We start from the raw sequence: 17028 nt of genomic DNA on the forward strand, positions 1-17028 counted from the left end.
CCTCCCCCTCAAACCACCACTTTGCACTTGACTCCAGTTAGCAAGAAGCAGGGAGGTCCTAATGGAAGCATCTGCCCACATCAACTTACCCTAAACTGTGGAGTGATCAGGTAGAACCAGAAAGGGCAGTGGCTGCTTGACACCCTCCATGGGATCGTTTGGCAGGAACGAGGAAATTTGTCTAATATTCACAATACTTTCTAGGCTGATTTCAGCAACAAATAGAAACTAGGTTGGGGATGAATGATCTTTTGCCGTGAAGAAGAGAAATATCTGTAAGCTTAGATTGTGACCCCAAAGTAAAGTTCTGGGCACTCTTAGAAATTGGAAGCCTGTTACAGCAAAGTGGGTCACATTGCTTCCCCAGGACTATTGTGCAATGGTTAAAATGTGCTTCTGGCATTCGAGGGGTAGGGTGATTGTTTCAAAAGGCTCTAGACATCTGTGGAGATCATTGGAATGGAAATCCCCCTGCATGGGCGGTATGCAGTGGCTTAGACACATAAATGGCTCCACGGAACTAGTGGCCTTGAGGCTGAGTTTTGCGTCACACCCCTTTTCCAAGGGGTGACATGTAGGACACAGGGGATATAATTAGGTGTCCCCATGGTTTGTGGTCACTTGCCATTTCTAATTGTCAGTTCTTATTTTGGGGCAAATTATAGGTTCCTCTCTAAGGAAAAAGAGCCAGTCTTTGTTGATACAATCCTTTTAATATATATATCCCAAAATTGCTTTTCACAAATTTTGATATCTTGGAAATGGCCCCTTCCTGTTTTCAGTTATACAGTGGTACCTCGGGTTACATACGCTTCAGGTTACAGACTCCGCTACCCAGAAATAGTACCTCGGGTTAAGAACTTTGCTTCAGGATGAGAACAGAAATCGTGCTCCAGCAGTGCGGCAGCAGCAGCAGGAGGCCCCATTAGCTAAAGTGGTGCTTCAGGTTAAGAGTAGTTTCAGGTTAAGAACGGACCTCCGGAACGAATTAAGTACTTAACCCGAGGTACCACTGTATATGATAGGTAAGAAATGGTTTCTGCGGTGAATACCTAAAAATAAGTGGAGGCAACATTAATTTTTAATGAATGATGGTTAATTATAATTAGCAACCTAATTACAAGCGACCACCTGAAATTTGCTATAAAATTTGAGAGTGAATGAATTTGTATTGAAAAGTGAGCCATCATTTTACAAGGGCATATTACGATCATCGGAAATAGGTGGAGTCATTTGTCCTCTTGTAATTGCTTGTGCTGTTTATTGCATGGACTCAGCATACAGTCTGACAGCTGGTGTTGATTCCCAAATGAAAACTCACATCTCATTATTAAGGCATATATGGTTGCAGAAATAAGATGGGTATATTGCTCAAGCGAGCATCTCTACAAAAGATTTCAGTGGGTAGAGCTTCACACACCCTGTGGACATCTGGAAGCAGTGGCGTAGCGTGGGGGTGCAGGGGGGCCGGCTGCACCGGGCGCAACATCTGGGGGGGCGCGCTCACACTCGCAGCTCTCTTCCCCTACCTGGCTCACTCAGGGTTAGGGGGCGCAAATTACTTGCCTTGCCCCGGGTGCTGACAACCCACGCTACGCCACTGTCTGGAAGGCCTTAGGGCAGTGAAGGCTGCCGAATGGCTTCTTGTTTCTTCTTCATGGTTGCCATGATGTATCCCGCTCTCCACACACCTCTAGTATTATTTCCTTACTTACACCATCACTCCCGCTCCTTGCCAAAAATGTTCTGGGCACAACCCAGCCAAAGATAACAACTTTTAAATGCCACCGATCTTTGATGGTAGATACTTAAGCATATTTTTCATTCTATTAGATTTAAAGTAACATTAGTTTGCTGAATTTAGAGTTGCCAGGTCATCTTATGGTTTGATCCTGAGTTTTGCAATTTTACTCTCCTTTGCAGTATCTCCAGGAGAAGTAGCGTGGGGCCATGGCTCAGTGGCAGAGCACGTGCTCTGCATGCAAAGGGACCCAGGTTGTTTGGCTGGCATCTCTAAACCTCTGCCAGGGACCCCAGTGAGCTGCTCAGTCAATGCTGATCAGGATGGACAAATGGTCTGAGCTGGTGTAAAGCAGCTTCCCATATCTCTATATATCAGGATGAGAGGCAGAATCAAGAGGACACTCTGTTTTTTGTTTCCCATTCCCATTCTCTTCATTCTAAAATTCAGCTCTCTCCCCTTTTCCCATTATGCTCTTCTTTTTTCTCTCTGTTTAGGTGATAAACCGAGAGGTAGACATGAGCATCATAAATTTGTTTGAAAACACAATGGAAGCAGGGTAATTAGCATTTTGGACCGGAGAGTAGCTAGGAAGAGATACTTGAGACAACACACACACACACACACACACACACACACACACACACACACCTACCTGTCAGGTGACTACAGCCTCGGTCCTGCTGGGACCATCCTTGGTCTTTAAGGCTACAATCCCAAGTCTGAGGACCAGAACATGGCAATCCAAGATGGATTGTACTCTGTGTTTGCAAGAACTCAAATACAGAGTTTAAAGTCAAGCTTTTTAAAAAAGTGAGCAAATTCAGTGCTTTATATGACATTTGCATCTCTGTGTTATGTGTATACCAAGAAAAAGTATATGTGCAGCTGTAAAATAACACTTTTCCCAGTTGTTGGTGAATTATGTTTTGTTACACATAATAATCCTCTACTTTTGTGAGTTATGGTAGACTGGAAAGTGATATTTTTCTAGTTTTATACTAGTTGGGGAGACTTGTTTCCTTCCATTCTGGTAAGTCAAAATAAGTACTGTGTTCAAAATGGGACACACACACACACACACACACACACACACACCTTTTAAATTGAGATATATTGTGTCCCTTTATATGAATTAGTGGTATATTGAATAGGATGCTTGTTTCAGCATTTTTCTCCAGAAAGTGCAGGATATTAGAAGTCCTTCACATCCTTCAGTGCTTTTCAGATCTCTGAGTATCCAAGAAGCAGCCCAGTACAGAAGCTCTTGATGAGTAAATTCAAAATGAATGCAGAAAAAGGCATTCTTGGTATACGGTTCATGTTGTTCTCCGACATCAGGATTTGCAATCCAAAGCTAGGTTCCTTCTGTACAAACAACTCAATTTCCTCCCTACCCCCAGTTGCGAGGGCACTCTGTAGGATAACCTCCCCTGCTTTTCTTCTTCCAGACTTGGGATCTGTTGATCTGGACCAGTTTGATGGGCAGACATTAGGTGAAATGCTCTCTCCCCTTTTCCCATTCAGCTCTCTCCCCTTTTCCCATTATGCTCTTCTTTTTTCTCTCTGTTTAGGTGATAAACCGAGAGGTAGACATGAGCATCATAAATTTGTTTGAAAACACAATGGAAGCAGGGTAATTAGCATTTTGGACCGGAGAGTAGCTAGGAAGAGATACTTGAGACAACACACACACACACACACACACACACACACACACACACACCTACCTGTCAGGTGACTACAGCCTCGGTCCTGCTGGGACCATCCTTGGTCTTTAAGGCTACAATCCCAAGTCTGAGGACCAGAACATGGCAATCCAAGATGGATTGTACTCTGTGTTTGCAAGAACTCAAATACAGAGTTTAAAGTCAAGCTTTTTAAAAAAGTGAGCAAATTCAGTGCTTTATATGACATTTGCATCTCTGTGTTATGTGTATACCAAGAAAAAGTATATGTGCAGCTGTAAAATAACACTTTTCCCAGTTGTTGGTGAATTATGTTTTGTTACACATAATAATCCTCTACTTTTGTGAGTTATGGTAGACTGGAAAGTGATATTTTTCTAGTTTTATACTAGTTGGGGAGACTTGTTTCCTTCCATTCTGGTAAGTCAAAATAAGTACTGTGTTCAAAATGGGACACACACACACACACACACACACACACACACCTTTTAAATTGAGATATATTGTGTCCCTTTATATGAATTAGTGGTATATTGAATAGGATGCTTGTTTCAGCATTTTTCTCCAGAAAGTGCAGGATATTAGAAGTCCTTCACATCCTTCAGTGCTTTTCAGATCTCTGAGTATCCAAGAAGCAGCCCAGTACAGAAGCTCTTGATGAGTAAATTCAAAATGAATGCAGAAAAAGGCATTCTTGGTATACGGTTCATGTTGTTCTCCGACATCAGGATTTGCAATCCAAAGCTAGGTTCCTTCTGTACAAACAACTCAATTTCCTCCCTACCCCCAGTTGCGAGGGCACTCTGTAGGATAACCTCCCCTGCTTTTCTTCTTCCAGACTTGGGATCTGTTGATCTGGACCAGTTTGATGGGCAGACATTAGGTGAAATGCTCAGGCACTACCTTCAGGAGCTCCCTTGCCCCGTGATTCATCCAGCAACTTACAGTGAATTACTTTACATAGTTCAAGGTAAATGCCTGCTATTTCCTTTCTACCATTTTAAAGGCTTCATATTCCAGAGTTCTGTTGTGTCACACTTTTCAGGAAATCAAGGAAAAGCTGCCTGACTAGATGCATCGGACTCAATCCTATTTTATTTTCAAAGGGGCTGCAGTTGGATAGTAGTGTTATAACTTTACACGTTTCTCTCTTTAAATATTGCTGTGATAATTTGAATTAATGTGTGGAAGCCTGTTGTGCTCTTGTATGCATGGATCAGTGAAGGCTGTTGTGATTGAGGCAGCAACACTCTCACTAGTGGTTTTTAGTCTCTCGCTGCAGTAAGGATGTGGTTTGATGAAGGTATTTTAATTTATTGATCACCTGCCTTTTAATGGATTATCTTCTTAATTAATCAGTTGCATTTAAATAAAACTGCATAAAACACAGTATAGGTATATTTTACTTAATGTAATGTAAGATAAATTACAATCTACTTGATGTAATACAGCGTAAGATAATTTACAATCTAATAAACAAAAATCACCACTCATTGTTAAGAAGGAAATACAGTCTTAATGTTTTTAAACCCATAATTGCAATAAAACACCAAAACAAAAGTAACATAAAAAAATAAACCAAAGAGCTTTAGTTTTCAGAACCACTAGTTAAAGTTAGCTCCCACTGATCAATCAACTAAAGCTTGAGATGATTGATCTGCCAGTTAAAATGTGCAACTCTAATGCTGACTTGTATTAAAGTCACCCCATCCCAAGCCAACTGATAATGTGGATTTGGCAGATAAATCAAAATGAGATCTAGGCCTGTCCTGTACAGAGTTCATGCTGCTAATGAAATGAGATGGGGAGGGGCTTTAACAGATGCAGTAGTAGGAATGCTGTGTTTTTCTTGGGGGGGGGGGCGGAATGAGGATTGCCCTTCATTCCAGCACATAGCTTGGCTCAGTTCTTAAACAATTATAGCTCGGTGATAGAGCATCTGCATTGCCAGCTGCACATCCCCAGCATCTCTAGGTAGGGTTGAAAGAGAGCCCTGCCTGAAATCCTGGAGAGACGCTGCCCCTCAATGCAGACAATACTGATCTAGATGGTCTGGCTATAAGGCAGCTTCCTAGGTTTGTTCCTAGAATGTTTTGTTGTTCTGTTTATCAGGTTGCCTGAGTAGGTCCACCTCTCGTCTACTCATAGGGAAAAATATTCTGAACAGCAAGGGTTAATGCGTGAGATGTGGTTGTGGGTTAGTATATGGAGGAGCTTACCATAAGGTCCAGACTAGTTGGGATATGCTATTACATGTATCCTTCTTCCACCTTTGTAAAAGAAAAAGAAGCAGGGGGGGAACAAACTTGGGAAGTTGCAGGTTTAAGCAGAATAATGGCAGGAGGAGGAGGGCTGTTCCACCATTTCTCCTCTGGTCAAACTCCCAACAAGGCATTTATTTCCCCTCTGCAGAAGAAAGTGCTGAGCTTTCCATTGTAGGAGGCAGTGCATAAATTCCCTTTATTTTCCTTCGCCACCAGGAAAAGCAGCATGTCCCAATGCACTAGACGCTATTGACAATTATTTCTTTTAAAATGTGCCAAATAGCTCCCTTCAGGTGTGGATTAGATAACTTTTTGCATGTGTTCTAAGAACAAAGGAGGTGGTCTTGGCAAGCTTTGACGGCTGATTTACCTATTATTTAGATTTGCACCAGACTTTCCTGCCCTGATTCAGTTTCCATTTATTGCATCATCCCTGCCCTTTCAAAGAAATGAGATGGCAAAAGTAAAGTAACAAGGTGGAGGCTAGGCATGTCTCTCGTTCCAGTTCCATTCGAGTTTAATAGAATTCCTGTGCTACAAAGAACCAATAAAGGCAAAATCAATTTATTAAATGTAACTCCCCTGCCTGAAGCTTCTGTGCTGGGTGCGGGGCTGTGCAGTTGTTGGCTTCAGACCAGTGTTGTGTTTTTCAGCTTGCCTGTGTACATGGTGGGTGCTCCAACTTAGTGCATGAGCATGTTGATAAGTGGTGGCGGTGGTGGTGGTGACAGCCAACGGCCAGCTGAACATCAATGTTGTTGTGCTGGAGACAGCCAGGAGTTTATAGCATTGGGAGAAATTAAGAAGGAGACTGGAAACTGTAAAGAGCCCTGTCCAAATTCCAGTTCACATTCTTCCTATTCTTAGTAGTCCGGACACACCAGGAGACATGGTGCTGCTGCCTCAAGCACTGAAAAGGATATAAGCTCAGACCGTGTATGTTACTCCAGGCCAGAAGCCCAAGTGGCTGCCAAGTCCCTGTGATACTGGCCTAGAAAGAAAGTGTTATTGTAATTTTTTGGCTGAGCTGCCTGGTAGGGTTTTAACTGCAAACGAGTCCTTTTTTGGCTTTATATGGGCATAGAAAAATCTCTGGGGCCTTTTTTAGTTTGACAAGTTGGAAGCCCCTCTTAGTTCTTGCGGGGTGTTTTTTTTATTCTCCTCCTCTTCCTCCTCCTCTTCTTCTCCTTGGCCCTATATATAAATAAGTTTCTGTGTTTAGATTTAGATTTTACTGGAATTATTTGTTGGAAGCATCAGGCCAAATACTTGAAACTGCGAAAGTTAAAAGAAGCAGAACTCAGAAGAGGAGACTTTGACATTTCAGTGATCAGCAGAAGAATCTCAGCTACTTGATTCCAAAGCCCCTGTAAAATGCATGCGTTTTTAAAAGAATGCTATAAAAATAATAGCTAATAATAATGCTTAATGATACTTTCTATTACTGTAGACCTATAAGCAGCAAGCCTCCTAAGCACCCTCGTCTTCATCTATCTTATGTGTTCTGCCTCCTGAGAGATGCCAAAAATAATTCTCCAATTTACAAACCGGGAACTTAGACCCAGTATGATTAATGACTTCCCCACATAAAATATGATGAGAAGAGACAGTTTGCCACTTACTTTGTATGCATTACTGGTAACCATCTCCTAAAAATGCATCTGTATTGTCCATCAAGCATTGATACAGACAGTTCTAGCTCACACTGCTCTGTATAAAAATCTACATGTATGAACCCACCAAAGCAAAGAAGGTTGCTGCTGTAACTTTTGTCAAAGCAATTCAACTGTTGGAGTGGGAGCCTGGATTCCTTCCTTCCTTCCATTTTCTAAACAGGTCACTGCTACTGGTCAAAACTGACAGAGCCAAGAACTTTTACTCTGTGCTGGGCCTGTGGCCCTGATCCAGCAAACAGGAACTCTGTTTATGATACTAAGTGCTGGATGCAGAAATACAGCATGAGCGCTATGCCAGCATCCATTTGCAATCAACAGGAATGGATCCAGAATCTGGTAAGCATGCAGACGCCTGCTTTTTGCCTACAGATTGCTTATTTTGGATCATTTCCTTGCCCTGAACCAGTTAAGGGCAAACAGGTATCACTTCCAGCCCGTTGTAATTTTGCGATCATTACTACTGCCAACAGATTAGAATCAAATTTGACATATATCATCTTTGTTCTGTGCACAGCCATTTTAAAGTGCACAGCAATTTTAAAGGTGTACCTTATATATTACTTATTTTGGAAAAACTCTGCCAGAGCTTAGGCATGTTGACTCAAGCTCCATAAAGCTGAGAAAGTAGAAGCTAAGGCCAACATCTTAGCAGAGCGCCCTTGGGTCAGTGATGTCAGAAATGGACAATGTCACTTCAGCTTCACACCTTGTGCTGACTGTGGTTGGTAATAAAGTATATTTCATCAACTGAATACATACCATACAGTTAAAACTCATCCCCCCCCACTACCACAATAATTCTGGGAACTGTTGTTTGCACACCACACAGTTACAATTCCCAGCACTCATAACAATCTACAGTTCCCAGGATTATTGGGGGGGTGCTTTAAATATATGGTGTGTACACAGCCTGTGTCTAAACAGAGTTCCTTAAAGTTCTTACAGCAAGGTGGAGGAGAATTCCAACTGGAACCCTGCAAGTGCATGCATGCAGAGTACTGAACTCTGATTATTTTCCAAGTTGCAATACGTGTCTCCGAGTCAAGACAAATACACATCTAGTGATGTGAAGCTGCTGCAAGACTTTAGTGCTCTTGCTGTTGCAGGTTTCAGGCATATGCTCAGCCCATAAATTTGCTTTCAGTGCCAGAACTGAGTTTCCAGGTCTGTTACACAAAAATTCAGTCCTGGATTATTATCATTATTTTCCCACATCTCCCTTTCCCCTCCTACCAAACTTTCTTAATCTCAGCAGCCTCATTCTGTTCCTTTGTGGAGCACCACCAATCCAATATACGATTCCTGTGTGGAAGGAGAAAGAGAAGAACATCACTTCACAGACCAGCAGTAGGACTGGCTTACGTGGTTACAATTTGTTCCATACCACCGAAAGCTGCAGTTTTCCTCCTGCATTCCCAAGGTCTTTCAAAGGCAGAATCCTTTCAGCTGGGTCCAGCCAAAATACATTCTTTTAAAAATCTGGTTCCAACATCCAAATGTATTTATATGCACCTAAGCCAACATTTGGATACAATTTTTTTCCTTGTCCAGAATTTTCCTGCTAAAATTGTCTTAATTATTGTAATAACAAGGCTCCATCCTCTTCCCAAGGAAGATGAAAAACTATTCCTTCCTAATATCCATTAAAGATCCAGTCAGATGAAAGCAAATGAGCACAGGGAAATGCTGTGTGAAGCATTTGCAACGTGGTACCACTTTTGTTTCCTGAAAGAAAAGCTGGCAATGATTCAAGCCAGCAGACAAATCTGCCTATAGTTGGAACCCCTGGTTTCTTTAGCCAACCCAAGAAGACTGTGGGTTTGCCATGTTAACTGGAGAGCAGGGGCCTAACTTCTGGTTGTAGGTCTTCCCAGAGCACTGCCGCCTGCTACCTCCAAGAAAACCTAATGGGGTCTACCAACAAAGGAGGGTGACTACCAGAGTTCACTGCCTAAGAGCCTCTCAAATGTGGTGCCAACCCTGAAAGTGCATTTTCAGCCAAGTACTGCCATCCTTTTGACCACATGCTGAACAGAAGCTTCTGCACTTCACCACAACAGAGCTGCTGTTCTGTTATTTCTCTAAAAGAGAAGATAGCAAAGTTAATTAGCTATAGATTTTATTTTATTTTTTGTTCTTGCTATCTTATGCAGTCATGCACTTCTCCCTACCCCTCAACCCACTTGACGCAGAGAAGTTGTGAAACTTCCGTAGAACTATGGGGTTCTTTTCTTTGGTAATTCTGGAGAATTGAGAGCTTCATGCCATGGCATGTCTCAAGTGAAGCTTTCACAATGGGAGTACTGGAGGCCAGACTGAACTCAGACAAGCTTTGGGTTATTCTTTTCCCTCCCTCTCTCCCTTCTTTGGCTCAGCCAATTTGAGTAACACAAGAAGTGCACACAAGTCAGGGATTTCCCTTCTGTTGGATTAGCTGGCACCATAGGCTATTGTTTCACCCTTTAGCCTAGGGCTGAGCCCAACCACTGTGGTCTGGAAAAGTAACCAAAACCTCTTTCCCAGGAGTGGAAGTTGTTTATGGCAGGGTGATCACAGCTCTCTCATGAGAGTTCCTAACACAGCTCCTGAGGGCCAAACTAGACACGATGATGGCAGTTCCATGTGATCCAAGCATGGAATTGCTCCAGTCATGCGGAAAGAAAGGTTGGGTACAATTTGAATAGCAAAAAAGGGGGCATGTGGATGAGACAGCACTGAACCCTGCCCTCCACATGCAACTTGATTCTCCACAATCCCTCTCCTGCAAAAGTTCTAGTATCAGAATTTTAGTGAAGAAAACAAGTCACTTGGGATGAGAAACAAGGTGAATTAAGTGACAGGCAGGGAGAAGGTTCTGTGTTTCTCATCCATGCACACCTTCTGCTAGTCAAACCCAGGGCCAGACCAATGCAAAGGACAAGATGGCGGCCACCCACCCAATTCCACATGCAGAAGTTGACTTGTCTGACCGTTGAATGTTACTTCAGCATTGGCACTAGGATGGCATCCCCCAAGGTTCCTGAAGGTAGCAGGGGCTGCAGGACCCTCTGTGTGGCACAGAAAGCTTCATCTTCCAATAGAAGGGGATGCTGCTTCCCAGAATTTGGTACCTGAGGTGGTTTCCTCATTCCGCCTAATAGTAAGGCTGGCCCTGCTCAGATCCCCACCTATTTCTGTGTAATTGGGGCAGTTCTATATGTTTCAGCATACATGACTTCCTTTGGCACATGTCATTTGGCCTGCCCTTTCTAGAATGGGATAGCTGGTAATTTGTGTTAAGAAACAAACAGTACCTGTCAGGGTAGAAATATGGAACTAATTTATTACCTAGTTTGGCCCTCAGCAGGTCTTAAATGTAGGCAGGTTGTGCAGAGTGGCTGGTTGCAGGAGACAGGAAAATCTGGTACCCAGGAGGCGGAGAGCAACATGGACATAGTGTTTCAAGTAGCCTCCCAGCCTTATTCCTGCTTTTCATAGACTTTGTTGGCTCACAGCGATGTTCTCACAATGAGGTGAGAAAATACTGCAAATACTGAGTATCTGGAATTCCCCTGGCGGGCCACAAATAGTCCAAGAACAGCATGTGCACCGTACGTTATGCAGGTCTGCAAATTTGTGCAGTCCCTTTTTATCCAGATCAACATATTTTGTCCTATGCCTGTTTTAGCCATAGTTACACAATCGCTTTTGCTTAATGCATTGTTTTGGCCTTCTGCACTTAAATGTCTGGTGTCAGCTTCCCTCAACCTCCCACATTAGCATGGGCCGTGCTTTATTCCACCAGAACCCACCCACCCACACAATACACATTGGAAATAAGTCTTTTCCCTGCCCCAAACTTTTCCAGAGTCAATTGCTCCATTATTTTTTTACATTTCATCCTGGACCTGCCCTTGAAGGAAGTGCAGCACTGGGATTGTGTATCTCTGCTCCCACATTACTTACTCCAAAGGAAATCAAAGGGTGTCTTCTGCCCAAGCAAAAAAGGAAAAGGAAAAAAAGGACTTAATTAGAAAGCAATTAGTTGGCCTTGCTCATTAAATTACTTCAAAGCAGAGCCATCTCCCCCTGCCCCTTCTTGCTTTCCCCACACCTCTCAGCCAAAGAGTTCCTAAAATTCCACGGTGGCTCTGATCTCTGTTCTTTTTGGAACGCAGGAAGGACGCCAGCGCCAGCAGAAAGGGGAGTCAAACAAGTGTTTCCAGCCGAGGCATTTAAAAGTGTCCTTTCGGGAGAGAATTTGAAATTAAACTGGTCTTTTTAATCTTCTGCCACAGAGACTCGGGACTTGGCTGCTGCCTTGCATGCTTGGGTAATCGCTTGGCCTGGCTAGCGTTGTGCCTTGCATGTGGGGCTGCCCTTGATAACAGCTGGAGATTCAATAGATCACAAGTGGTTCAAAGGGTTATTTATTTTATCTTTGTTTTCTGGTCCTCCTTCCTGAAGAGAATTGTGTGGCGCGGTGCACAGAACTGTATGGCCATTGAAAAATCCAGGAAACTCTTAAATCGTGCAATAGCCTGTTGGGTGCGCTTTATGTATGGCCGAGTCATCTCTCGTGACCGTATCCGGATTGGCGACCAAGCCTTGTACCGGAATGATGGGGTTCATCTTTCAGACCAAGCGAATGACATTTGGTTAACTAGCATCAGCAGCAGCATCAGGGATTGGTTACAGCTGTGAGGGTATTGGCGGCGAGCCCCTTTTGGGCTCGGGTGGCGGTTAGGCATTGGAATAATGTGTTGTGGTGTCGAAGACATCATCTCCCAGAAAGCCTTAATCTTTGGGCACGTCCACCAAAGGTGAAAGAATGTACCTTCATTTTCTTTACATTTCCAACATTTGTTATCGGGCAAATGATATATTTTTGCAAGCTTGACTGGTGTCATGTACCACCTGTATATCATTTTCATAATATTCTCTCTTAAGGCATTACATGCCGTGAATTTCATACTGGTGGTCCACAACTGTTCCCAGTCAGCAAACATAATGTTATGTCCAACATCTTGTGCCCACTTAATCATAGCAGATTTAACCGTTTCATCCTGCGTATTCCATTTTAACAGCAAGTTATACGTTCTCGAAAGTATCTTAGTTTTGGGATCTAACAGTTCTGTTTCCAATTTTGATTTTTCCACCTGGAAGCCAATTTTTTTGTCCAAATTATAGGCCTCTCTTATTTGATAATAATGAAGCCAGTCTCGCACTTTATCTTTTAATTTCTCAAAACTCTGCAATTTCAATTTGTCTCCTTCTTGTTCCAAAATTTCCCAATATTTCGGCCATTTGGCCTCCATATCGATCTTTTTCTGAGCCTTTGCTTCCATTGGTGACAACCACCTTGGGGTTTTATTTTCAAGTCTTTATATCTTATCCAGACGTTAAACAATGCTTTACTGACAATATGGTTTTTAAATGCTTTATGTGCTTTAACCTTGTCGTACCACAAATATGCATGCCACCCAAAAACATTATTAAAACCTTCTAAGTCCAAAATGTCTGTGTTCTCAAGAAGCAGCCAATCTTTCAACCAGCAGAATGCTGCTGATTCATAGTAAAGCTTAAGGTCTGGCAGGGCAAATCCGCCTCTTTCCTTTGCGTCAGTTAATATTTTAAATTTTATTCTGGGCTTCTTGCCCTGCCAGACGAATCTAGAAATATCTCTCTGCCACTTCTTGAAACAGTCCATCTTGTCCAAAATTTGCAATGATTGAAACAAAAATAACATTTTTGGCAATACATTCATCTTTATAGCTGCAATTCGACCCAACAAGGAAAGCTTCAAATTTGACCATATTTCTAAGTCTTTTTTCACTTCTATCCAACATTTCTCATAGTTATCTTTAAATATGTTTAAGTTCTTAGCAGTAATATTAACCCCCAGATATTTTACTTTCTTAACTAATGTTAAACCTGTCTCCTTCTGAAACCTCTCTTTCTCAATCGGTGTTAAGTTTTTCTCAAGAACTTTAGTTTTTGACTTGTTCAGCTTAAATCCTGCCACATGACCAAATTCTTGAATCAGTTCTAATACTCTTTTCGTACTAGATTCTGGCTCCTGTAACGTCAAAACTAGGTCATCTGCAAAAGCTTTCAATTTATATTGTTTGGCTCCGACCTGAATACCTTTAATCAGACGGTCCCTTCTAATCATATTTAACAAAACCTCCAGGACCGAAATAAAAAGCAATGGGGAAATTGGGCAGCCTTGTCGTGTCCCTTTCTCTATCTTAAATTCCTCTGTCATCACATTATTAACTATTAGCTTAGCCTTTTGTTCTGAGTAAATTGCACTTATACCATTTTCAAACCCTTGACCCACCCCCATCCCTTGAAGATTTTTCTTCATAAAATTCCAAGAAATATTGTCAAAGGCCTTCTCCGCATCTATGAAAATTAAAACTGCTTTGGTATTAATGTTCACTTGCAACTTCTCCAGAATGTTAATTATGTTCCTCGTGTTGTCAGACAAGTGTCTACCTGGGAGAAAGCCAGCTTGGTCCTTATGTATCTCTTCCACTAATACTTTTTTTAATCTATTAGCCAAAATATCAGCAAATATTTTGTAATCCACATTAAGCAGGGATATGGGGCGGTAGTTCTTAAGTTGTGTCTTTTCAGACTCAGTTTTCGGTATAAGCGTAATATAAGCTTCCTTCCACGACTCTGGCGCTTTTTTCCCCTCCAAAATTTCATTACAGACCTCCTTCAGTGGTTGAATTAACCAATCTTTCAAAGATCTATAGTACTTTGAGGTTAAGCCATCCGGCCCTGGAGATTTACCCAACTGCATATTCTGAATGGCACCTTCTACCTCCTGTTCTGTAATTTTGTGGTTCAGCATTATCTTGTTTTCTTGAGAGATTTTTTGTAATCCATTTGTTTTTAAAAATTGGTCTATATCAAACTCTTTCTGTGGCCCTTGTGTATATAACTGTTTAAAATACCTCTGGAAGCATTTTCTAATTTCCACTGGATTCTGAATGTTCTTTCCTTCCACTTCCAAATTAGTAATAGTATTGAGCTTTTGTCTTTTTTTCATTTGCCAAGCTAACAATTTTCCACATTTGTTAGCCGATTCAAATGTCCTTTGTCTCATTTGTTTGATTTTCCATTCAATTTCCTGATTCATCATCTTCATATCTTGCACTTGATATAACTTTATGTCTCTCAGAATCTCTTGTGACTTTGGTTTCGCTCTTAGTTTCTTCTCACCCTCTTTTATTTTTTCCAAAATTTTATCTTTTTTCTCATTTTGGGCTCTCTACTTTATTGTATTTTGTTGGATCAGAAACCCCCTCATAACTGCTTTACTTGCATCCCAGATTATTCTTTTTTCAGTAATAGTATTCAAATTTATCTCAAAATAATCTCTCAAGGTTTTTTGGGCCTTCTTGATAACCTCTTGATCTCTAAACAAGGTGTCATTCATCCTCCATCTGAAGGAACCGATTGATGTTAGTTTCATCTCCATCTTCACAGCATTATGGTCGGAGCAAATTTTGGGGCAAATTTCCACTTTTTGAGTCTTAGGTGCCAGTCCTCTAGTTATCCATATTTGGTCAATTCTTGTCCATGTCATTTTGGCTTCAGAGAAGAATGTTCCCTCTCTTCCTAAGGGGTTCTTAATTCTCCAAATGTCAATCAAGTCCATATTGTCAGTCAGTTCAAAAAATTTTTGGTAGTCTGCCATCTTTATTTACAACCTGTCTCTGCGACTTGTCCATATTTGTAGATACCACTCCATTCATATCTCCCATCATAATAATGTTGTAATCCATATAGTCTAACATTGAAAGTTGTGGCCTTTTCTTGCCCATTAACCTTATATCACATGTCCTTGTGTTTCATTCCACTGCGCGGGGTACGGGTCCTCGAACCACAAAGACTCTCCTCCCTGCAAGAGAGGGGAGTGGTTGTGGCCGGGAGCCGGACTCCGCCTCAGGCAGGGGGCGCCCACGCCCTCGGCCAGGTACCCAACCAGGTGCCTTCAAGGGGGGGCGTGTACAGCAGCCTAAATTGCTGCGGCGCCAGCCTCCAGCCCTCACTTTTCATCGTCCCGTCGCGAGTCACCCACCCTCCACTCCCTTAGAGCAGGGTTCCAGTTTTCTTTTGGCCTTGCTATGGACCTTAGGTTGGTCGCCCTGGTTGTTTGGGGGGCCTGGTAGGAATTTTTCCATTTGGCATTAGGCTTTTTGGTTTTTTCGCCTACCTCGTAGCAATCGTCACAACTTTCGTGGTATTGGTGGGTAGGTTAGGCATTGGAATAATGTGTTGTGGTGTTGAAGGGCTAGGTGTGGCCATCGCCTGCGCCTTCAATTTTTGGGTATTCCGTTAAAGGAATCCGGCGGTTGTGTATTCTGTCCGATGCCTGCGTGGCGGGAGGCCATGGCACGACCCTCGGTGACATCAGGGGAGAGCTTATAGTTGGATTAGCATCAACAGGCTCCACCTACTGGTGAATAAACCCCCCCCTTGTTTTTTAGACTCACCCCTCTCCGAGTGGGTGGAGTCAGCTGACGTAATCCAGTGCCTAAGCCAATACCTTTTCACTTGCTGTAATCAATAAAGTTGTGGCCTTTTCTTGCCCATTAACCTTATATCACATGTCCTTGTGTTTCATTCCACTGCGCGGGGTACGAGTCCTCGAACCACAATCACTTGGCCTGGTTAGCGTTGTGGCTTGCATGTGGGGCTGCCCTTGATAACAGTTGGAGATTCAATAGATCACAAGTGGTTCAAAGAGTTATTTATTTTATCTTTGTTTTCAGTGATGATGAATTCATGCATCCTTGCTTTTTGATTGGTTTGTTGATTTTAGTCATATTTTTTTCTCTCTCTGCACCACCTGGATAGTTTTTTCCTTAATCAGTTGGTTTATGAAATTTCTAAATAAATAAATAGCTGCATTTGACCACAGAAACCATATCGCAGCAATCCTGATATTTTGACCTAAATTCAAGGTGCTGATTTTTCCTTAAATGACTTGCATCTAGGATATAAGGCATGGCCCAGTGTACCTCGCTGGCAGCTGCAGCCATTTTCATTGGTGGGGAAATATTTCACGTTCACCTGCAAACATGTTTCCTGAGCCAAACAGCTATTATACAACTGCTGTCCCCAGGGGCAGGACGAAGCTAGGCCATCAAGCCTTTTCCTATTTGCTGTAATCAGATAAAATACGGTAAAATAAGGAAGCAGTTCAGTACCAGTGTAGCTCAGCTAGCAATAATTGGTGTTTGTGCAGCCATGTGATTGCACAAAATTGGAAACATGCAAGCAGGACGCAGACATCATTTTAGCACGCAGGGCATATTAATGTTTCCGTAAACAACGACCCTTATCTGTACGAGCCCCAGTGGGAGGAATTGGAAGAGTGTCTTCCTTGCAAAATCTGAAAAGGCTTTGGTGCTTATACTTTTAACCACAAATAAAAGTTGAGAAAGAATGGTTTGGAACTGACCTAGAAAGACTGCAGAACATCTGGCCAAATACCCAGATTTTATGAATAATGCCTTTCCATTGTTAAAAAAAATCTCTGAGGAAAGTGGTTGGGGACCATCACTTTTCTGCTTCTGATTTTAGATCAATCCTATGACCCCTCCCCCCCCCCCAATTCCAGGCACCCACTGTATTGGCACCGCACCAGTGAAGTATTG

At 42.3% G+C, this 17028-nt stretch overlaps 1 protein-coding gene across 3 annotated transcripts in view; it reads left to right on the forward strand.

Annotated features, from left to right (window-relative positions):
- The window catches only part of LOC310765352 (phosphatidylinositol 3-kinase regulatory subunit gamma), a 243912-nt gene that overhangs the window by 63154 nt on the left and 163730 nt on the right, over positions 1 to 17028 (forward strand). For 2 of the 3 annotated variants that reach the window (XM_083620187.1, XM_083620186.1), the window contains exon 5: positions 4268 to 4399. The exons of the other annotated variant lie outside the window; for it this stretch is intronic. In XM_083620187.1, the coding sequence (XP_083476313.1) occupies positions 4268 to 4399 (132 nt within the window). The remainder of the gene's footprint in view (positions 1 to 4267; positions 4400 to 17028) is intronic. 3 annotated transcript variants of the gene reach the window in all.

Source organism: Podarcis filfolensis (genome assembly GCF_964270895.1).
Source record: "Podarcis filfolensis genome assembly, chromosome: 6".
In the NCBI taxonomy this organism is placed as follows: domain Eukaryota; kingdom Metazoa; phylum Chordata; class Lepidosauria; order Squamata; family Lacertidae; genus Podarcis; species Podarcis filfolensis.